The sequence below is a fragment of the Leucoraja erinacea genome, chromosome 6 (genome assembly GCF_028641065.1).
Source record: "Leucoraja erinacea ecotype New England chromosome 6, Leri_hhj_1, whole genome shotgun sequence".
Classification (NCBI taxonomy): Eukaryota; Metazoa; Chordata; class Chondrichthyes; order Rajiformes; family Rajidae; genus Leucoraja; species Leucoraja erinaceus.
The window spans coordinates 55,113,454-55,137,068 of NC_073382.1; the positions used below are offsets into that span (position 1 = coordinate 55,113,454).

General features: G+C 38.9%; 1 protein-coding gene across 1 annotated transcript in view; it reads right to left on the reverse strand.

Annotated features, from left to right (window-relative positions):
- Positions 1-786: 786 nt before the first annotated feature.
- LOC129698159 (GRIP and coiled-coil domain-containing protein 2) overlaps positions 787-23,615 on the reverse strand; it is a 40,959-nt gene continuing 18,130 nt past the window's right edge. Inside the window, exons 13-23 of the mRNA XM_055637096.1 lie at positions 22,713-22,875; positions 21,917-22,017; positions 21,308-21,385; positions 18,344-18,481; positions 17,785-17,906; positions 16,498-16,674; positions 15,374-15,591; positions 10,310-10,504; positions 6,954-7,093; positions 5,243-5,444; positions 787-2,974 (exon numbers count right to left, since the gene is read on the reverse strand). Coding sequence (XP_055493071.1) covers positions 2,907-2,974; positions 5,243-5,444; positions 6,954-7,093; positions 10,310-10,504; positions 15,374-15,591; positions 16,498-16,674; positions 17,785-17,906; positions 18,344-18,481; positions 21,308-21,385; positions 21,917-22,017; positions 22,713-22,875 — 1,602 coding nt within the window. The 3' untranslated portion in view covers positions 787-2,906. The remainder of the gene's footprint in view (positions 2,975-5,242; positions 5,445-6,953; positions 7,094-10,309; positions 10,505-15,373; positions 15,592-16,497; positions 16,675-17,784; positions 17,907-18,343; positions 18,482-21,307; positions 21,386-21,916; positions 22,018-22,712; positions 22,876-23,615) is intronic.

The window sequence follows — 23,615 nt, forward strand, 5'->3', positions numbered from 1 at the left end:
AAATGTCTTAACTGTTGAATACCATAATTGAAATACGAGCAGACTTATCTTTACTAAATGTAATGATTACTATTATATATATTAGGAATATTGGTTTACACATTTCAAATTTACATACAACACGCTTAAATATTAATGATAAATGAAAATGCTGAGTTGTGCAAAATGTATATTTTCAAGTCAAGAATGCACTTAATTTATAATTGTGAACAGCTACAAATATACAATTTATGCAGTTCATTGTTATTACATAACCTTAGTGTCCAAAGTAATAGCTGAGAAGGAAGTCATTATAATCAGATTATTAATCCTCTAGGAAAAATGGATTACATTTTCAATCACAAATTTAGTTCAGATTGAAAACAAAGATACCCTTATAAATGCACAAATAAGAATAAAAGGCTATATATTTTACAAGATGTTTTTTTTTTGCAGCCTCTCTTAGTAGTCATATTTCATCTCTCAAACCATGAAGAATGTTCTCATTAATATACCGTTGGCTGAATTTAAATAAACATCGTCAAAAGAAATTCCAGTACTTTCTTTCGCATTACATTATTAAATGTGGTTTACTTGCAGGGTAAATCACAAATGTACAGAATCTGTGGCAAGGCAGAATGGGAATTCTTCAAATTATAGGGGCTTTCACTGACATTCCCCCCCCCACCAAAATTAAATAGCAGGCACAATGCTCAATTACCATCCGGATGGAGTTGGTATTAAACAATCGCTTATTGCGGAAAGGAATTGAGTCTTCTACAAAACAAACAGGCAAACTTCAGCTGAGTGGTCCATCGATAAAATGTAAGTTTAGTTTAGAGATACAGCCCCATCGGCCCACCAACCAATGATCCCTGCACATTAACACACACTAGGGACAATTTACACGTAAACCAAGCCAATTAACGTACAAACCTGTACGTCTTTGGAATGTGGGAGGAAACCGAAGATCTTGGAGAAAACCCACGCAGGTCACCGGGAGAACGTACAAACTCCATACGGACAGCACCTGTAGGTCAGAATCGTACCCAGGTCTCTGCCGCTGCAAGCGCTATAAGGCAGCAACTCTATCACTGCGCCACCCATAACATTTTACAATATATTTCTATGATCAAAATACTGCGCACATTCAAACAACATGTGATTCATCCAAGAACACACAATTTTATCTGCATCTGAGCCTTCTTACTGGTAATTACAAATTTACAAATGTGCACAACAGCTGAAAATCCATGCAAAGGCCATCACAACCAGCAAATGACCCAAGATATACCTTAACATTTCTTACTTTGCTTAGTATAAACGGAATTGCCCTTTCCTGCCTCAGTTTTGAAAGATGAATGCTGACGCATCCTGTAATTACAATGCATCATATTTGTTACAATTTGCATGTACAAATGACAATAAATTGAGGGGTGGATATTTGATTTAATAAGGGATTTGTTTTATATGTTAACGGGAAGGTGGGAAACATATTTAGTAGGCTCATCACCTCCCTGCTCTCAAACACTTTTTACTTCAGGCAGTAAATCGAGCAACTGACCATTTAGCCTCCAGTAGCAAGTAGTTACTGGAATTCTCAAAATGAAATCAGGAGAATCTTGCATCTAAAAATAAAAGCAAATAGTTGACAAACATGTACAGAAGAACCTTTAAATGCCAGTATGTGCAATTTGAAGGTATGGTTTCAGAAAATAAGTAATCAATTCATTTGATCCCTCCACTGAAAAGCTCATGGTGTAATTATATACAACTGAAAACAACTAAAATTTCTTACAAAGTAAAGTATTCAACAGGCTTTGAGATTCCAGAAATGCAGTGTTGTCTTAAAACCAGTAAGGTCTGCAAATCTTTTAGTCCCTTTCATTTTCTACATCTTCTACCAGCTTCCTTTGGTATATATTTATTCCAGTTAAATTACTGCACATACTAAAGAGTGGAATCAATTCAAATTTGCAACTGATCCCAATGAAAATATGTCTAATTTTCCAAAAAACTTTATCCCAGTACGATAACATGTATAACGCCTTAACATTGGAATTCTGTACATTTATGTACCTATATAATGCCCAGGCTGAAACTTGCAAATAATTTGTTTTGCATGTTGATATATATTTAAAAAAATTCAGTTTTTGTTTTAGTCATGACAAAATATTTTGTTTTAGAGTAAATTACCAACTCATGCTACACATAAACTATCGCTTCCATAAGTTAACACCAACTGTTCAAAAATCTGAAATAAACAGAAAATGATAACTAAAACGGAGAATTGAATGCAAAGTATCTGGGATGGTAATAAGTTTTAAAATAGATGTAGATATATAATAGCTTCCACGTTTCACTCTCAGATTTCTTGTTCACCTTCCTCATTTTACTACCCTGTATCTGTTTAAAATCTGTAATATATTTAACAGTTCTGATGAAAAGGCAAGTTGAAATATTACAATTTTAAATTCAAAGATCATGCTGGACTTGGAGATCTTCAGTTTTATACTATTTCTATAGGGCCACTTTACATCAGTAGCCCTTTTTTGCGGTAAATGTGAAGTAATTGTGTTTGTCATGCCAGGTATCATCAGGTACATGCTAACTATGCTTTTATAATTTTGGAAGAAAACAAAAATAGGCTCATCATAAATTTACATTAAAGATTAATCACTCTCCCTGTGAAAGTCTCTTTAAAATCTCTCTTCCAGTTATAAGTTCTTCCCCATGGGATATAAAGTTAGAAATATAAAAAAGGACAACAATGAACTCATAGCGACAAAATATTTACAGATCATGACAAACACAATAGACAAATCAATTTAAAGAAAAAAAGTCTAAGGCAGGTCTTCTCTCCATAACAACCAAATCTCTGTTCTTCATGGAATGTTAACTTAAATATCTCGCCCTGTCGAACTTTATCAAATTCCAGACCAACTGTGAAGATATGAAGTCCACCCTGATGACCGTGAAGTGCTTTCTTCTTCCCCTAAACATAAAACAAAGCAAAACTGAATATTTACATACAACAGAACATAAAAATAATTCACATTGACAAGAGAAATAAAGATCAAGGGGCATAAAGTTCTTGCCATTTTATCTGGTTCAACAGCAGAAAAAATTGCCTTCATGCATTTTCTCTACATCATGGAAAATCTCTGGTCTATTAGGCGAGCAGTCTACTTGGAAGGCTGCCAGTGCCGTCCTGCAACAGTCAGCTCAAAGAAAAGAAATCGAACAGTAGTTCCATTTTTTGTTCCATTTTTTGGAAACCATTTGCTTTTTGCTTGATGCCTCACCACTTTTGGCAGGTTAGCTAACTTTAGGAAGTCAACAACCAAGCAAAATTAGTGACATATACATTTTTAAAGTTGTAATTAATAATGTGCCTCTGACTTCAAATGTTCCCTTTGGGGAGAGACTCATCCATACTACTCTCTACTTAAGCCTGAGAATTCATTTGTGGGGAACATGTGTAAACATTATTATTATTACTGAATAGTCTGAAGGAGTGTCTAGGCCCTAAATGTCACCCATTCCTTCTCCAGAGATGCTGCCTGTCCCGCTGAGTCACTCCAGCTTTTTGTGTCGATCTTCAGTTTAAACCAGCATCTGCAGTACCTTCCTACACATTATTATTACTCTGTTAGTAGTGTAACAGTCAACACCACAAAATATTTATTTGGACACATTGGGTCAGGTTTGTAGTCGTTCTGAAGTCAGGAGGGGGGGGGTCACGGAAGTAGGGCATTTACATTATCGCCAAAGTCATCCACTAGACTGAACTGTGGATGAAATATAGCAAGTAACACGGGTATCTTCAGAATGACAGTCAGAACCTTTTTTGCCCCGGGGTGATAATGTCCAACACTGGAGGGCATAGCTATCAGGTGAGAAGGGGAAAGTTTAATGGAGATGTGTGGGGCAAGTTTTTTTTTTATTTTTAAACACAGAGTAGTGGGGGCCAGAAATGTATTGCCTGGGGTGGTGGTGGAGGCAGATACGATAGTAGCATTTATTTAGTTTTTAGATAGGCACATGGAAATGCAGGGAATAAAGGAATTTGGATCATGCATAGGAGGTGAGATCAGTTTAAATAGGCTTTATGAAGGGCCTGTTCCTGTGCTGTTATGTGTTATGCTCTATGTTCTGTTCCAATGCGAGATCTTCCTTATTTTCTGGATGCAAAGCAACAGTGTACTTTGGTACTAAACTATCTTCTTTAGATGTAATAGGGAGCCCATTAAATGATTCCAGATAATCCAATTTCAGTATTTTTGATAAATTCATGTTATTTCTCCATTGATTTTAACAGCACCCTTTGGTCATTTGACAGTTTTCCAACAGTTAAGTCCCTTGAGTACGGATAATGAGTCCAGCATCAAAAATAACAATGAGATATCCATGAAAATACTTCTATTTAACACAGCAAATTGCCCCTAGGTGTTTTACCTAACAGAAATTGACAGCAGGCCAGAGAAGGCTATATTAGGGCCTTATACGAGTCACCTTACCTTGGTCAAAGCTGTAGGTTAAAGACTCAAAAGAAAGAAACAGGAGGTTCAGCAAAGGAAATCCAGAGTGTCTTTACAGTTAAGACATGTCTATGGTATCACAGGTCAGAATTGTGATTATGGAAGATTACAAAGATAGGGAGGACAGAGGCCGTCGAGGGATATGGAAATAAGCCCGGGGATTTGAAAACTGTATGCCTTTAGTTCACCTGTGACAGTGAGATCTGATCAGATGAGGCTCAACCACAGGAGAAGTGGGTTTATCAGCAAAAGTTAGTGGTTTAAAAAACAAACTTGTTAAGAATGCTAGAGAGAAATGAGGGAATTTTTTCCAAGCATCGTCTTTTTCAGAACGCTGTTAAGATAATTACTCTATAAACTAGCAATAAAAAGAGACGCCAGGTGGTGGATAGGAACGGTTTAGATGAATATGGACTAAACACGAGCAAATGGGATTGGTTTAAATGGGGCATTTGATTAGCATGGATGATGTTGGGCTCAAGGGCCCGTTTCTGTGCTGCATGATCCAATGAGCTTACAAAACAAATGGCACATCTGAGACAGACGTCATTTTTACGAATGAGAAAATGTGGGCCAAAGTTTTCCAAGCTTACAAGGATAACAGCATCAACATTTTCATAAAGGAATGCCATGGTTTTTGGCTCTTCAGTCACCTCAAATTGCAGTACAAAAGCCCATTTAAAGACTGAGAAACTGTGCATTTATCAGATTTCATGTTTTACCTTGAGCAACAGCAGCAAGCTTACTCTTTTCCTCTGGGCTCAGTTGTAACATTGTGTCAATCACAGGGAGAAGACTCTGCTTCTCACTTCCTGCATTTAGGAATATAAACTTCAGCATGACGTTCTTCAAGTATTCCAGGTTTGCAATAGACTTTTCACGTTCCTGGTTCCTTTCTAGCCTCCTTACTTCACCCTTCAGCAGCTATTTGGTGAAAGAACGCACAGTAAACAATTAAAATGTGAAATCAGAAAGAAACCTGCAATTAACAGAAGTATTCTGTGGGCTCACAAAGATCCAACACAGATTTCACAGCAGTCTTTTAGGAAGCTGATCAATAAGTTTTTTCAAATTTCTCCCAACCTAGAAGGCAATTAGGTCCATAATTCCATGTTGGCTCTGGGGCTTCTCATGTACACACTTTTTCCTCGTTTGAAGAATTAAAAGCTTTTCCCATTGGAAGAAAGAAAGCCTTTTACCTAGAGTAGGAGAACCAAGGACCAGAGAACATAGGTTTAAGGTGAGAGAGAAAGGATTTAATAGGAATTGGGAGGCACCTTTGTTACACAGAGGGTGGAATGAGCTGCCAGAGGAAGTAGTTGAGGCAGGTACCATAACATTTAAAATACACTTACACAGGTACATGAATAGGAAAGATTTAGACATATGGCGTAAAAAAGTTCATGTGGGACTCGCGTAGATGGGGCATCTTGGTCAATATAAATATGGGCCGAAGGGCCTGTTTCTGTGCTATATGACTAAATACTAATGCTACAAATATGAAATAAAAGCAGAACTTAGTGGAAACACCCCGCAGGTCAGGTAACAACTGTGGAAAGAGAAGCAGACTTAATATAGACACAACTGCAGACGCTGGTTTACAACAAAAAGACAAAGTGTTGGAGTAGCTCAGCAGACCAGGCAGCGTCTCTGCAGGACATGGATGGGTGAAGCCTGAGATTTTTCAGAAGTACTGACAAAACAGTGGCCATGAAGGAGTTACCTCTCGCTGGAGAATCTAGAGCCACGAGGCACTATGTGAGACAACCAAGAGGTCATTAAATAGTGAGCAGAGAATTTTTATTTTATATACAGGACTATAGATCTCTCCAGTCAGAGAACCGTGGATTCTCAACCAATAGCCGAAAGTCTAGTCAAATTTTAAGATCAAAAGACATATGTTCAAATCAACTAATTGGCTTTTGATTTTTTAAACACAGGCAAAGAGTATGTGGATATCTGGTGAGATAGTAGACATGGAAGGAATCTATGTAGACATTCAACAGACAATGCAGGCCCCTATAGTGACAGTTTCTTAAGTCCTTATGTTTTAGAGAAGAGAATCAATTTGTAAATGGATTTCAGATTGGATAGTGATGGTAAAAATCCTGTAATGGCTAAAGAATCAATTCAAAACATAGATAAAGCCCTGTAGGAAATATCAGAACTTAGTGGAAACACTCAGCAGGTCAGGCTGCATTTATGTAAAGGGAAGCAGACAATGGACACAAGGAACTGCAGATGCTGGTTTATAACAAAAAGACAAAGACAATTTAAAAACTGATCAGCTTCTTTGGGATCAGGTAATATAATGAAATTGACATCAATGTATTGAAGCAGATTTCATTCCTTTACATCTACAGCAAAACTGAAATGAGTTATAAATCATTCCAGTCCCCTTTGAGCTTCAACCCACTGTGCGCACATGCCTACCGTAATTTGTTCCATAAGGATGGCATTGGTCGCTTCTGTCTCTCTTAGGAGCCCATTTAAATGGTCAATACTCTTTGTAGCTGTATTTAACTGTTGCACTATTTCTTCCTTTGTTGGCTCAGGATGCCATTCAGGAACATCTGCAATTTATCAATGGAATAAATAACAAGAATATGTTGGGTTAACAAAAATATATAAATATCAAAATATTTTGACAATCCATTGCCCTTCCCCCCCCCCTTTTAGAATTAAAACAACAAATAGATGCTTCCTGCAATTCAGGAGAAAATGAATGTTTGCATTTCTTAGCTAGAGATTTGGTTATAGTGCTGATGTTTTAGCACAGTTCTAGTGAAATCTATGTTTCTCGAAGCTTAGCTTTCCAAGTTGAAACACCACCAGACATTTTCTGCCACAAACTGCATTTGTACTTCATGTCAAACATGTACATATTTACATAATCATTTCTGCAATATTTGTTTAGAATATAGCCAAGAACTTGGGGTTTGACTTTGAATTGTCATATGTACCGAGGTACAGTCAGAGCTGTTTTGTCAGAGCATTTCAGTATTCTAGTACCTGAAAATCAGTATTTTGCTGAGGAAATCAGTATTTTTACGCGGTGCCATATTGCTGAAAAAGGTGTTATTTTTTATGTGCGGTCATACCCATATAAGAGTACAAGAATGCAAAACTTTGCTATCAAATGACACGTCTTCTACGCACCTTACTTAACAGTGCATTCATTGCCATCTCTTTGTATACTGCTGTTTGAACGGCTGCTTCCCGCTTTTAGCACCAGATGATGATGTAGAAGCCATTTTGGTAGCCTCCCTCTCCCTCCCTCGCTCCGTCTCCCTACTTCCTCTCTTTCCCTCCCTCTCCCTCCCACACCCTAACACCACCACTGATCATTTTCTGCTTGCCCCTCCCACTCTCTACCTAGTTGTCAGAGGCGGGAGAGTTGAATTACTGATTAGGGAGAAGGTCACAACTACAGTTTGAAAATACATCTTTGGGGGCTGTTCCAGCGAGGCAATAAATAAAATACGATCACTATGTTGAGTCTTTACTATAGGTCTTTCAATAGTCAGTGGGTGCTACAAGAGTGTAAAGATTTGTTGCTGTAGGTGATTATAACGGTCCCAATTTTGACTAGGTCATCCTGACAGCTATGGAATTATAATTTAAGTTAGGTGCATTCAGAAGAGTTTCTAGAAACAATATGACGATAGTTCAACTAGGGAGGGGGGGCTGTATGAGACCATATGCTGGGAATTGATCTTGGCCGGGTGATTCATGTTTCGTTGGGGGATCAATGTGAGAACAGTGATCGTAATTCCATAAGGTTTAAGATAGTTATGGCTGAGGATAGGATTGATCCTCAGATGCAACTACTAAGTTGGGAAGGCTAATTACAGCAGTATTAAGAATATTAGGCTGGACCGAGGAGAGGTAGATTCAAAGAGGCTGTTCGTGGGGAAAATTTTATTTAACATATGAGAGTGTTTTAAAAACCAGCGCATTCTTTAGAGGACAGAAGACAGTACGATTTGGAAATTTTGGAGGTCAAGAGATCGTGGAAGTTTAGCTAAAAAGGAAAAGAAGGCTTCATATTTAAAACGCTTAGTAAACTCAAATTAGGCAAGGCCCTTGAGACATATAAAGCACGCAGGAAAGAAATTAGGAGGGCTAAAAGAGGTCGTGAAATGTCCTTCGACAAAAGAATTCAGGAAAATCCCACTTTGTTTTAAGTCAAGAGTGTTTTATTGTCATATGTCCCAGACGGGACAATGAAATTCTTACTTGCTGCAGCACAACAGAATACGTGAAAACGTAAACGTTGTATATAACGGAGGGGGGAAAAAAAAAAGAAAAAGTTCAATAAATAACAAATATAGTGCAAATAAGAAATAATAATAGTCTTTTGCAATTCAGACCTCATAGCTTATTTGTTGTGTTTAATAGCCTGGCTGTGGGGAAGAGGCTGTTCCTGAACTTGGACGTTACAGTCTTCAGGCTCCTGTACCTTCTTCCTGATGGCAGTGGTGAGATAAGTGTGTGGCCAGGATGGTGTGGGTCCTTGATGATTTTGGTGGCCTTTTTGAGCAAACAACTACGATAGATCCCTTCGACGGTGGGAAGGTCAAAGCCGGTGATGGACTGGGCAGTGGTCACAACATTTTGTATTCTTTTCGCTCCTGGATGTTCAAGTTGCTGAACCAGGCCACGACGCAACCAGTCAGAATGCTCTCTACGGTGCGTGCACCTGTAGAAGTTTAGGAGAATCCTCTACGACATGATGAATCTCCGTAATCTTCTCAGGAAGTACAGTCGCTAATGTGCCTTCTTTACAATTGCATCAGTGTGTTGGGTCCAAGAAGATCTTCTGATATATACACGTCCAGGAATTTGAAGTTATTGACCCTCTTCACCATCGTCCCGTTGATATAAACAGGATTGTGGGTCCTCATCCTTCTCCTACTAAAGTCCACAATCAGTTCCTTGGTCTTACTGATGTTGAGAGCCAGGTTGTTCTGCTGGCACCATTTGATCAGTCGGTCACCCCCCCCCCGGCCAGTTGATGTTGATTTCATGGACTTTAGCAAAGTATTGGGAGGGTCATGCTGCAGTTATATATGACGTTTAGTTAGAGGGTAGTTAATCTATGGAACTCATTGCCACAGCAGGCTGTGGAGGCCAAGTCAGTGGATATTTTTTACAGCAGAGAGACATATTCTTGATTAGAACCGGTGTCAAGGGTTATGGGAAGAAGTCAGGAAAATTGGATTAAGAGGCAGAGATCAGCCATGATTGAATGGTGGACCGAATGGCCTTATTTTACTCCTATAACTTGTGAAGTTGTGATTGGTGAGGCCATATTTAGAGTATTGTGTTCAGTTTTGGGCACCATGTTATAGGAAAGATGTTGTCAAACTAGAAATGGGGCAGAAAAGATTTATGAGAAGCATTGGAGGCATGAAGTAATTTCCAGATAATTGGCTGTCGCAGCAGTTGTGATACACAAGCGCACGGAAAATTTAATGTCGCACAATTGGATTTGATAGCTTTTACAATTACAAAAAATAACACTTAAAAAAAGTATTTAGTATGATTTTGAAAATAGTTATCCTCTATATAAAGGGTAATTAAATATAATAAGCTAAACAGAAGACTTTCAGCAAAATAGCAATTATGTAGAGAAGGCAAATTGTACATTTAAGGTCAAGAGTCAAGAAGAGAGTCAAGAGTGTTTTATTGTCATGTGAATTAAATTCTTACTTGCACAAGTCTTATTAGCATGATAAGTTAAACAAGTACCATATTAATATTGTTCCAGACTCCTAATAACCAACCTGACTTAGTCTCAGGGAAACTGAGTAATTGCTCAAGAGATGTAACTTGGGAATTAGTAGACAGCACCGACTCTGTTTCAGTCATCTCCATTCCTTCTCCTTCCTCACGATCAATGGAATTCATATCCAATAAAGAAATATCCATGTTTTTTCGGTCACGCCAACTTTTTCCAGTGGGCGGAACTGGTGGAGAACCTTAAACATAATTATAGGAACAAAAGTCAAATGATGTTACAATTTTTTAACTGGTCAGAAAACACAACACCAATCCATCAGATGGTCTCATTTACAATGTTGGATATTAAACTTCTCTACTTGCCCTCCTGCTGTGCCTGTATTACTTAATTGCAGACGCTTGCGAGTCAGTCTGGTGCTGCAGTATAATTTTTGCTCTGACATTGTTGGTAAAAATTTGCTTATTTTTGAGAGGAATGTCTTCCAAGGTTTCAATATATTTGGTTCATAAGAATGTTTTCTAAAGATTAAACATTTATCTTTAAACATCCATGTAGCTGAGACAAAAAGGACAAAGGATTTAGTTTTAATGAAGTGAGAAGAGATTCATGTGGTGTCTCCCCTCAATCTCTTTCCCCATCTCCTTTCCCTTTTACCTCACTCAGGTAGAGCTAGGAGGATCTCCTCCAGCAATGTCCTGGAGCCAAAATGATCAGCCTCCAACAACCACAGAATCTGTATGAAGAAGGATCTCAACCAGAAACGTCACCTATCCATGTTTTCCAGGATGTGCCTGAACAGTTGAGTTACTCCAACACTTTGTGTCCTTTTGTGCATTAACCACCATCTGTCGTTCTTTCTTTATTCAACATTATTTTCTGCTGATAATGTTGCCTACCACTGCAGAGTTTTCCCTTTGATGCTCAAAGATTTCAATTTCATTACAACTCCTTGATACCACACATCGTCAAATACCGCTTTGTTGTAAAGCACAATCATTTTAATCTCACCTCTGGAATATAGCTCCTGTGTGTCTATGCTTAAACCAAGTTGCAATGAAGTCTGGAGCCAAATGACCAATTATAAGCAGGTAAAACTAGGGAGTTTTGGTAGATAGCACATTTGATGACCTTATTACTAAATGTAATTCAAAAAAGCATTTAGATGAATAATAATTAATTATTCAAAGTCAAACCTGTGGACATCTTTAACCTCTCCTTGCTCCTATCTAGATCCCCAACAGCTTCAAGAAGATCACTGTCATGCCAGTGGCAAAGAAAAACAAGGTAATGTGCGTCAATTACTACCACCCAGTGGCTCTGACATCCACCAACATACTGCATTACTACCACCCAGTGTCTTGTCTACTGCAGTTTACCTACTGACATAACAGGTCCAAAACGTATGCCATCTTTCTATCCCTAAGCTTATCCCTGCAACATCTGTTTAACAAGGATTCCAATATCAGATTCCCATTTATTGACTATAATTCTGCATTCAACACCAGATTTCTAACTAAAAACATTTCCAAATGTCTTGACCTATGACTAGGCACCCTCCTCTGCAACTGGATCCTTGACCTCCTTACTCATCGACGGCAACTAACAAAGATAAGCAACAACCCCCCCTCCACGAAAATTCTAAACATTGGTATCTCATAGGGCTACATATTCAGCTCGTTATTATATTTCCTCCAGTCATGACTGTGGGGGAAAATTTTGCACCAACTTCAGTTACAAATTTGCAGATGATATCACCGTGGTGGGCTGAATTTCAATGACGAGATTGTTCAGGAAGGAGATACAAAGCTGCGCAGCATGGTGTCAAGCCAACAAACACTCCTGCAACATCAGCAAAATAAAGGAGCTAGGCGTCAACTTCAAGAGTGGAGGAAGAGTACACACCCTTATCTGTATCAATGGTGCCAAGGAGCAGATGATCAAGAGCTTCAACTTCCGAGGTACAAATGACACTGACAATTTCATCTGGTCCAACCACATTGCTACGTCTTAAAAAAAGCACACCAGTCCATTATCCAAACCAGCCTCTCTCTGACTCTACCTACATTTCCCACTGCTTCGGGAAAGCAGCCAACATAACCACTCACATGCCAGTTATTCTCTCTTCTCCCCTCTCCTGTTGGGCACGAGTTACTGAAAGCACATTTCACCAGTTTCGGGAATAACTTCTTTCCAGCTGTTATCATATTTTTGAATGGACCTCTCATGTGCCACAGGTACATTCCTGTGTCACAATCCACCTCCTTGTACTTTTTTTTTATCTTCCCTTTCTCTGTAGTTCTAAATCCACACATTCTGAGTTGGTTTTCTTTCTCTTTTGCATTATTCTGATGTGCTTTTGTATGGTATGATTTGCCTGGATGGCATGTAGACAAAAATGCTGGAGAAACTCAGCCGGTGAAGCAGCATCTATGGAGAGAAGGAATAGGCGACGTTTCGGGTCGAGACCCTTCTTCATGCCTGGATGGCATGCTAAGTTTTACATATCTCAGAACACCTGTCAATAAATCAATTCTAATAATTAAAATATTTAGAGCCCCATTTATAAATTAACTATTTTAAAGAAAAAAAAATCACAACAACCCAATTAAAACAATTTTCTGTATTTTTTAAAAAATTAACAAATTAGCCAATAAAATCAAAATGATCAATAAATGAACCAGATTTGATAAGAGAACTCGAGGTAAAGGAACCGCTTGGTGGTAGTGATCATAATATGATTAGTTTTAATCTGCAATTTGAGAAGGAGAAGGTTAAATCTGAAGTGTCAGTGATGCAGTTGAACAAAGGGGATTATGAAGGCATGAGAGGGGAGCTGGCCAAGGCAGACTGGAAAGGGATCCTAGCAGGAATGGTGGTGGAACAGCAATGACAGGAATTTCTGGACATAATCCGGAAGACGCAGGATCATTTTATTCCAAAAAGGAAGATAGATTCTAAGGGGAGTAGGAGGTAACCGTGGCTGACAAGAGAAGTTAGGGATAGAATAAAACTAAAAGAAAATATGTATAACACAGCAAAGAGTAGCCAGAAGCCAGAGGATTGGGAAACTTTCATAGAACAACAGAAGGAAACAAAACGGGCAATACAGGCTGAAAAGATGAAGTAGGAAGGGAAGCTGGCCAGGAATATAAAGAAGGACAGTAAAAGCTTCTTTTGATATAAGGGAAAAAGAGTAGCAAAGTCAAATGTGGGTCCCTTGAAGGCAGACACGGCTGAAATTATTAAAGGCAACAAGGAAATGGCAGAAGAGTTGAATAGGTACTTCAGATCTGTCTTCACAAAGGAAGACACAAACAATCTCCCAGATGTACAGGAGGACAGAGGATCTAAGGAGGTAAAGGAACTGAAATAAATTTTCATTAGACGAGAAATAGTATTGGGTGGGCTAATGGGACTGAAGGATGATAAATCCCCTGGACCTGATGGTCTGCACCCCAGGGTCCTCAGGGAGGTGGCTCTAGAAATAGTGGACGCATTGGTGATCATTTTCTAATGTTCAATAGATTCAGGATCAGTTCCTGTGGATTAGAGGATAGCTAATGTTATCCCACTTTTCAAGAAAGGAGCGAGAGAGAAGACAGGGAATTACAGACCAGTTAGCCTGACTTCGGTGGTGGGAAAGATGCTGGAATCAATTATTAAAGAGGTAATAATGGGGCATTTGGATAGCAGTAAAAGGCTTAGTCCAAGTCAACATGGATTTATGAAAGGGAAATCATGCTTGACTAATCTTCCAGAATTTTCTGAGGATGTGACAAGTAAAATGGATGAAGGGGCGCCAGTGGATGTAGTGTATCTAGACTTTCAGAAAGCCTTAAGGTCCCTCACGGAAGACTGGTGACTAAAATTAGAGCACATGGTATTGGGGGTAGGGTGTTGACATGGATAGAAAATTGGTTGGCAGACAGGAAGCAAAGAGTAGGCGTGAACGGGTCGTTTTCAGAATGGCAGGCAGTGGCGAGTGGAGTGCTGCAAGGCTCGGTGTTGGGGCCGCAACTGTTTACCATATATATTAATGATCTGGAAGAGGAAATTAGGAGCAACACTAGCAGGTTTGCGGATGACACAAAGCTGGGTGGCAGTGTGAACTGTGAAGAGGATGTTAGGAGGTTGCAGGGTGATCTGGACAGGTTGAGTGAGTGGGCAGATGCATGGCAGATGCAGTATAATATAGATAAATGTGAGGTTATCCACTTTGGCGGCAAAAAGAAGGGGGCAGATTATTATCTCAATGGGGTTAATTTAGGTAAGGGGGAGGTGCAGCGAGACCTGGGCTTCCTTGTACACCAGTCACTGAAAGTTGGCTTACAGGTACAGCAGGCAGTGAAGAAAGCTAATGGAATGTTGGCCTTCATAACAAGAGGATTTCAGCATAGGAGTAAAGAGGCTCTTCTGCAGTTGTATAGGGCTCTGGTGAGACCACATCTTGAGTATCATGTACAGTTTAGGTCTCCTAATTTGAGGAAGGACATCCTTGTGATCGAGGCAGCGCAGGTTCACGAGATTGATCCCTGGGATGGCAGGACTGTCATATGAGGAAAGATTGAAAAGACTAGGCTTGTATTCACTGCAGTTTAGAAGGATGAGGGGTAATCTTATAGAAACATATAAAATTCTAAAAGGACTGGACAAGCTAGACGCAGGAAAAATGTTCCCAATGTGGGGCGAGTCCAGAACCAGGGGCCACAGTCTTAGAATAAAGGGGAGGTCATTTAAGACTGAGGTGAGAAAAAACTTTTTCACCCAGAGAGTTGTGAATTTATGGAATTCCCTGCCACAGAGGGCAGTGGAGGCCAAGTCACTGGATGGATTTAAGAGAGAGTTAGTTAGAGCTCTAGGGCTAGTGGAATCAAGGGATTATGGGGAGAAGGCAGGCATGGGTTATTGATAGGGGACAATCAGCCACGATCACAGTGAATGGCGGTGCTGGCTCGAAGGGCCAAATGGCCTCCACCTGCACCTATTTTCTATGTTTCTAAATATAAGCCATGACTTTTTTCTCCCTTTATGTCAACACGGTGTACTTTCTGAATTTATCTACCATAACAAATGAGCAGAAAGCAGACAGACATGTATTGATACTCACGTGGTAAAGTATTTTCAGTTTGATGCTGGAACATTTGTTGCTCCATTGTAGACAATTGTTCCTGTAATATTTCAACTGTCTTTCTGTGATTTTCTTGAAGAAGCTGGACTTGCTCGCGATAGCTCTTTTGTGCTGCTTCATTCTGGATAGTCAACTGACTCACAGTCTGAGCATGCTCCGATTTCAACATTGTACTTTCTGACTGCGCACAGCAAAGTCTGTAAATTATAATGCAAATGCATAGATCAAGACTCACTGAACTGATGTTTGGGACACTTAAGAATAGCATGTTCCCTCAAACACATCCTTGTTTAAATATCAATTGAAGAATTTATGGACTGTGATGCAAATTTTGAATTTATTGTTATACATGTTATTTTATTATATTATTGAGCTCCTTCATTATAAATAAAACTAGTGCACCATTAAAATAATGAATAGTAAATATTGAATCATGGCAAGGCAGAAGATTGGTAACAAATATCATGCCAAAACTTAATAAAGAGGCATGAAGATATACAAATGTGCAGGATTTTTGCTTCATTAATGGGCCATTCATACAGATTATCAATCAGATAATAAAAATGCTGCCAATTAGTACATTTCCATGCTTTTGAGAGACTTCAGTATTCAAACATATTTCAACACTATTTTGCTACTTTACACTGAAATTCACTGTGACCAAATGATAATATTTCACCGATATATAGAAGAGTACATGATTATATGGGATTAATTAATGCAATTCATAAGTGCTTGAGAAACAACCTCGAGTAGGCAACCTCTGGTTAGACCACATCTGGAGTATTGTGTACAGTTTTGGTCTCCTAATTTGAGGAAGAACATCCTTGTGATTGAGGCAGTGCAGCGTAGGTTCACGAGATTGATCCCCGGGATGGCGGGACTGTCATATGAGGAAAGATTGAAAAGACTAAGCTTGTATTCACTGGAGTTTAGAAGGATGAGGGGGACCCACCCAGTCGTGTGTGGTTTAGGCCAACCTGGTTAATTCTCTCCAATGTGAAACTTATTAGCCTCTGGCAATTCATTAATGTTACAGCAAATGCCAATGTTCCAGCAAATACTCCAAGTTTAAAAAAAAACATAAATAGTGTTTGTTATACTTTTCTCGAATCTCAGCTTCCCTGGTCACAGTTTCCTGCAGTATCTTGTTATGTCGTTCCAGTAGTCTGTCGTGCTCAACTTGCAGAGTCTGCAGCTCACCCACACTGACTTGTAGATTGCACTGAGTTTCCTGTAATTTGACCTTCAACTGGTCAATCACTTTTTGGAGATGTTCTCTGCAACAAAAAAAAAACATTTATTCAGTCCAATCTCTGTATGGTCCTTGAAGCTATATGGAACATGATCTGGCCCATTGAAGGGATGGAATTATGTTCCCATGTTCTTAGTTTAGTTTAGAAACAGGGCGTAGAAACAGGCCGTTTTGAAAATGATGCGGTCTGGGGAACGTACAAACTGTACAGACAACACCAATAGTCAGGATCGAACTTGGGTCTCTGGCGCTACAAGGCAGCAACTCTACCACTGTGCCACTGTACCACCCTTCTCTTTAGTGATTATAGTGTGAACATACTGACAGATCAGGGAGTGAGAGAAAAAGCTTTCCCCAGTCTAAAATGACAAAATGTAGACAAGCGCCTGCAAATGCTGGAATCTTCAGCAAAACACAAAACACTGGAGGAACTCAGCATGTCAGGTTGCATCTGTGGAGGGAAATAGACAGACAACATTTTGGGGCAGGACCTTCTTTAGATTGATGGAGTAGGAGAAGAAAGTTTACAACGAGAGGCAAAGGTGGACAAGCTTGGCAAGTGGTAGGTGGATATAGATTAGATGTGATCAGCAGATAGGTGAAATGACAAAGGCTAGCGGTGAAATGAGAGAGTGTCAGATAAGGAAAGAGCAGGAGTGAAATGTAAAGATAGATGGAGGGATATGGGTACAAAGTGAAAGAGATAAAAATGGGACTGATTTGGGAGATGTGATAGTGTGGAAACCGGCCCTTCAGCCCAGGAGTGAAAATAACTGGATGTGGGGGTGGGGGTAGTTGGGAGAAAGCTTTCGGATTTATTCCTTTCAACCTTCCTTTATCATGATACTATCTCTACCCATCTTCTACTTTTTGCATGAAACCAAGCTACACATTCCCTGAAACTCAAATTTTGTGTACATCCTTCACAATTCATAAATTTCTTTTGAAACTAAAAAATCAAAATGGTACAGAAAGTAGCATAAAAGAGCTCAGCTGCACCATGGGTTAGTTCCAAAATCAAAATGTGTATTTACACACATGAAAGAAGCAGTGCAAAAATCATCAGTAAATAACAGAATTGATTTATAAAGGGGGATAATGAATGGACAAAATTATTTTGCCTTCCATAACTCACTTTTCTTGTTGAGTTAATTCATTTTCATTCTGGGCAGCGGTTCGGTTCTTCTGTTGCTTTAAGACATTGTGAACTCGAACTTTGTAATTCTCAAAATCTACAGTAGTTGCAGCTTGCTCAGCCTACAAAGTAAAATTTTAAAAAAAAAATCACTACGTACCATACCTAGACTTGTACCTATCGTGTAACAAATCGTCCCTCTATCCTCACTTCAAAAATGTTTTTTCTACTTTTGCTAATAATCTATTCATTCAGCAAATTTCTTTTGTAGAATGCTGCAGTTCTCCCAAATATTAACAATATGACCTTAATTTGGTATCCTTTGCAAACTTAGAAATTGTGTTTTTGATTTAGTAATACTTAGTATAATATATGAACACAAGTCCTAGCAATGATTTGTGTTGTCATGATGACATGTCATTGTGTTGCAATGACATGTCATTGGGTTGCAATGATTTGTGTAATCATTATCCACATTATTTCACTGCAAAAGGGACCCTTTTTCGTTTTCTACAATTTTATACCACAGATTATATTTCAGACACATTCAAGACTGTACCTTAGCATTATTACTCTCTTCCTGCAGAGCTGTCATCTTCTGTGTAAGTGCACTTAAAGTACGATGGTTTTGTTCATTTGTCTGTCGCAACAGTTCATGAATGTTATGGTTTTCAGCAGTTAACTCTGCTCCTTGAATCTGCAACGTAATAGGTTTATTGATTTTCTGTAAACCTCTTGTGTAATATACTACAATCTATACTGTAGAAACAAAGAACTCAGTGGGCAAGTTGGGCCGAAGGACCTGTTTCCATGCTGTATGATTCAAACTGTAGATGCTAGTTTATGCCAAATGATAGACACAAAGTAACTCAGCAGGTCAGACGTCATCTCTGGAGAAAAAGGATGGTTGATGTTTTGGGTCGGGATTCTTCTACAGACTGAGAGCAGGAGGTAGGAGAGGTGAAGAGCCAGAGACGAGAAAAGACCAGGACCAATCAGGACCAGCCACAAATACTGTGCCCTCCATAATGTTTGGGCCAAAGACCCATCATTTATTTATTTGCCTCTGTACTCCACAATTTGAGATTTGTAGTTAAAAAAAAAAAAAATCACAGGTGGTTAAAGTGCACATTGTCAGATTTTAATAACAGCCATTTTTAATCCCATAATGTTTGGGACACAGCAATGTCATGCAAATTAAAGTAGTCATTGATTATTGCCTTGCTTTAGAATGAACTGCCGGTCAATGAATTTTGAGGCATTTGTTTGAACTTGAGCAGATAGGATGTGTCTATACATTTCCAGGACTCTAAATTAGCGGTTGCCTGGGTGCCAATAACCACCCAAAGTGCCGCCGGGCAAACTAAATGCGAGTCATTTTGCCCGGCTTGGCACTGCACATATTGGTTTATTCCGAAGATAGACACAAGAAAATGGAGACGACGACGTAATATTATTGACCTCAACTAAGTCTTTTTTTCTTCTTCGATGCTGCAGAGAATACAATCCCAGTTATCAAATCTTTCTTCAAAGTGAAAAGAAAAATCCCAGCCCTGCCAACATCTTCATAAGAGTGTGTGTTTGTGTGTGTGTGTGTGTGTGTGTGTGTGTGTGTGTGTGTGTGTGTGTGTGTGTGTGTGTGTGTGTGTGTGTGTGTGTGTGTGTGTGTGTGTGTGTGTGTGTGTGTGTGTGGGCGATGTTCGGGGAGCGTTTCCATCTCTCCCAGGTGCTCAGTGCCCAGCTGGGGTCAGGGGAGGAGAGGGTCAGTGACCCAAGGGTTGGGCATCGGAGCGGAGCCTTAGCCCGAGATTCATCTCCGCGGCTTCCGGAGGCAGCACCGACGCCCCCACTCACCTGGTCTGCTCCTGGCTCCGGACCAGGGTTAAAACTCCATGGGGTGTGGACAGAGCCGCCGGAGGCGAGGGTGGGAGGTGTGAGTGGTGCCTCGGGGTGGGGGGGGGGGAGGGGGGGGGGAGGTCGGTGCAGGGAACACCACCGCGTCTCACCTACCACACCATCTGCAGGGGAGGAGAAACAAAACTACTTTTTTCCCCCCCAAAATCACCTGCGGGCCGGTAGTTTGACACCCCTGCTTTAAACCAGTGCCCTCTAGTTCTTGAATCACATATCCCGGGATAAAGACTATGCATTCACCTTATATATTCCCCCCGTGGTTTTTACTCACCTTTAAAACAATTTTTGCTTTATTTTGAATTTCCAATACCTGCAGATTTTAATTCCATGAATGTTAAATGTACTGCAGTTTGCAATTTTAAATAGTGTGCTTAAGTGTCTAAGACAATTAAATTGCTTGTTCTTTACGGGAAACCCACCGACAGAAAACTATTCTTATTGTTAAGTGTGGAGGAGATCTGGAAGCCTTGGGCAAATTGAATTGTTTGTGACTTTATTTATTTAAAAAAAATTGAGTGTGAGAAATTTGTGATCAGCATGAGAGCGTGAGAATTTCGTGAAATGCGTGACTCTCACGCTCAATGTGTGAGAGTTGGCAGCCCTGATGTTCATACTGCTGGGTTGTAAGCTACCCAAACCAAAACCCAATCTATACTGCTTTGTTATTTTGAATTAAATACACGGACCAATAAAGAATAAAACTATAGAAGGACTTTATTTTTAGTAGTCCCCTTCATAATAACCATGGATAAAGTAGTCTAAAAAATCTAAAGTAAATGCAAAATTAAGCTTTGCAATTGGATCAAAACTGACAAGAGTTGCAACACAAAGGCCACTTAGCCCATCAAGTCAACGTAGAACATTTCATTCTGAACTAAAACACATTTGAAAGCTACATCGTCAACAAAAAACAATATATTTATGTATAACTTTTAGCAAAGTAAAATATCTCACAGCAACTCACAGGACCGCGATCAAACAGTTTCATAGTAATCTATGTGAAAAGTGACCAAAAACTTTGTCAACAATGTATAGGTTTTAAGTAGTATCTAAAAATACTGAAATACTCAAGAGTATTGTGCAAGGTTTGTGCAAGAATGCCAGGATGTTGAATCTCAGCAACTGAAGATATGGGTGCCACAAGTGCAGTGATTAAGATCAGGACAATGTAAGAGACCAGAACTGGAGGAGTGTTATATCTTGGAGTGCAGCCAAGTTTGAGGAAGTTCCTGATAGAGATCAGTAAGGTCACGGGAGGAATTAGAAAAAGCATTTTAAAATGGCTAAACAAGCAATAATGGTTGGTTAGTGAGCACAGTAGTTATGGGAGTTGATGCGAGGGAGAACAGCCACTAGAGGTTTAGATGACCTTCCTACTATGAAGCAGTTGGTAAATGGAAATCTAAAAAACTGCAGATACTGGAAATATGACACAAAGCATAAAATGCTGGAAACAATCAGCAGTTAAGACAATATCTCTAGAATTTTAGCTTGCAAGTCCTTTGTCAGAATAACTTAAAACGTTAACTCTTTCTCTTTGTTAGCTGCTGTCAAATTAGTAACTACCACTTGCAAGAACTCAATTGAAAAATACATTTAAAAAAAGTACCTTGTAATTTTCCACCTGCTGTTGGTATAATTCCAGCTCTCCTTTAATAGATGCTTGAAGAACTAATTGCTCAGCTTCCTAAAAACATAATACCACGACAATTATATACTTTTCTTCCAACATCAACAAGTCAAATTCAGGATATCATTTCCAGTTAATTTTGAGTATTAACCGTGTAATTAAATTCTACATTTACACCTGTTAAAGAATCGAATGTAGGCCCCCTTGTAAACTGCCAAAATTAGTATTATAGAATAATTGTTAAATTTCTTTGATCTTTTTCTGGATCTTTTTACTGGTTTATCTGTAGATCTATCAGACCCTTCGTTGGGAATCTTTTTATTTGCTGTACAAGGCTCTCCTGCTTCCTCATAGTCCCCGTTCTCAAGTACCCATAAATAAACAACACGAAAATTACTAGAGATGCAAGATATTCTCTTCAGAATTATGTCATTCAAAATCTCAGCAACCATCCAGTCTCAATCAAAACTCAAGGTACAGAAGTCATATCCTAAAACTTGACTGTGTTTAATCAAGGATAAAAATATATTGAATATACATTTGTTCCGAATGATTAGGGACATGTGAGAGATATTGTTTGTTACTCACAACTTTTTTTGAATCACTAAGTTCTTTCTTGGTTTTCACTAGCATTTGTTTAATCTTGGTGTTTTTTTCTATGTTTTCCTCCAATGTTTTCTGAAGACTTTCTGCAAACAAAAAAAATTATCATTATTTTTCAGAAGACATCATCCCATCTGTTTGAACAACTGATATAGAATTTAATTAAAAAATGGCACAGCAATTATGAGCCTTTTTAGGTAAACACATATTGGAATATAGTGAGTATATGAATAAGTTTTCTAAAAATCTAAGTTCATATCATATAGATTAGGGCCGAAGAAAAGTCCAGTGGAAATATTATTCAAAGTCCTGATGCCAAAAATGAAAAAGATAACAATTTCTTTCACTGCTATTAAAATAGTGGTGGCAAAATTTGTTATTTTATGAACATGCCCATTTACATTCCATGCCTTTAATTCACCCACGTTGCACTGTCCAATCGCACCCCTGATATGATGTTCCTTGTCTTTACAATTTCAGTGAAATCACTGTCAAGAAGGGAATGCTTTTACCAAAGTGTAGAAATAAAAAACTGCAGCTGCTGGTTAATACACAAAGTGCTGGAATAACTCAGCAGGTCAGGCAGCATCTCTGGAGAAAATGAAACCTGAATTGTCAAAACACTAATCACCTATTCATTACCTGCTGAGTTAGTTCCATCCTTTCACCAAAGTGGTTTGATTCATTTCACGGAAACCATGCTTGGAATAGTTCAAAACCATATACTTCGAATAAGACATATAATTTTAAACTTTCTATTGAACGAAACTGTTTAACTTACTTATTTCAACTTCCATGTTTTCCAGTTTCTGTCTGAAGGATGCAGTTTCTTCTACCACTTCACCAATCCTGTGGTCTCGTTCAGTAATTTTCTGGTTCAGTTCTTTTTCCAACCGCTGATATTCTGCAATCTCCATGTCCATTAATGTGCTTTTCTGAGCATCCTAGCAACAGTTGGTACAAACAGTAATTTACACTGTACTCACTGGATTTATTTCATTTGTGTGAAATAGAGTCCTTTTAATAGATGGGAGCAGAGCCTACATGGCTATTTCAGTACTATATAAAATAGTATATTATTTGTTATCAAATCAAGGCCCAATTAGGTATAAATAATTATCCTGTTGTCCTAATTGATGTACAATCTTTAACCATCAAAATGGACAGTAACTGGTTATCAGTCTAATTTACTGTGTGTACCTTATTGTGTCCAAGGTGCCCTGTTTATCTACACAGTAGTGGGTGCATTTCTATGAAGAGTGAATTGATTTTCTAATGTCAAGCGCTTTACACAATTTCAAGTTTTTTTTTCTTTCAAAATATTATACACTAAATCTAACTTGAACGTCATTTTCATGGATATATAATAGTTTAAAATCAGTAAAAAGTACTATGATATTCCAGCAATCCCATTCATTTATCTATGCCAAAATATTATACAGGTGCACAACCTTTTATCCGGTGTTCCAGAAACCAAAAAGCTCCGAAAACCGGCCATTTTTTCCAGATGTCGTCTGCGCACCAAAGCTCGCGTTTGGCGCCAAACTTGACCCAAAACGACCCACGGTCAACCCAGGTCTGTACTACTGTAGCGGCTGCCTCCTCCCTGGAGACCGGGAGACGCTTAAACATCTGTAAATCATTGCTTAAATGTTAGTCAGTTAGTTTGGAGGGCTTTTATGTG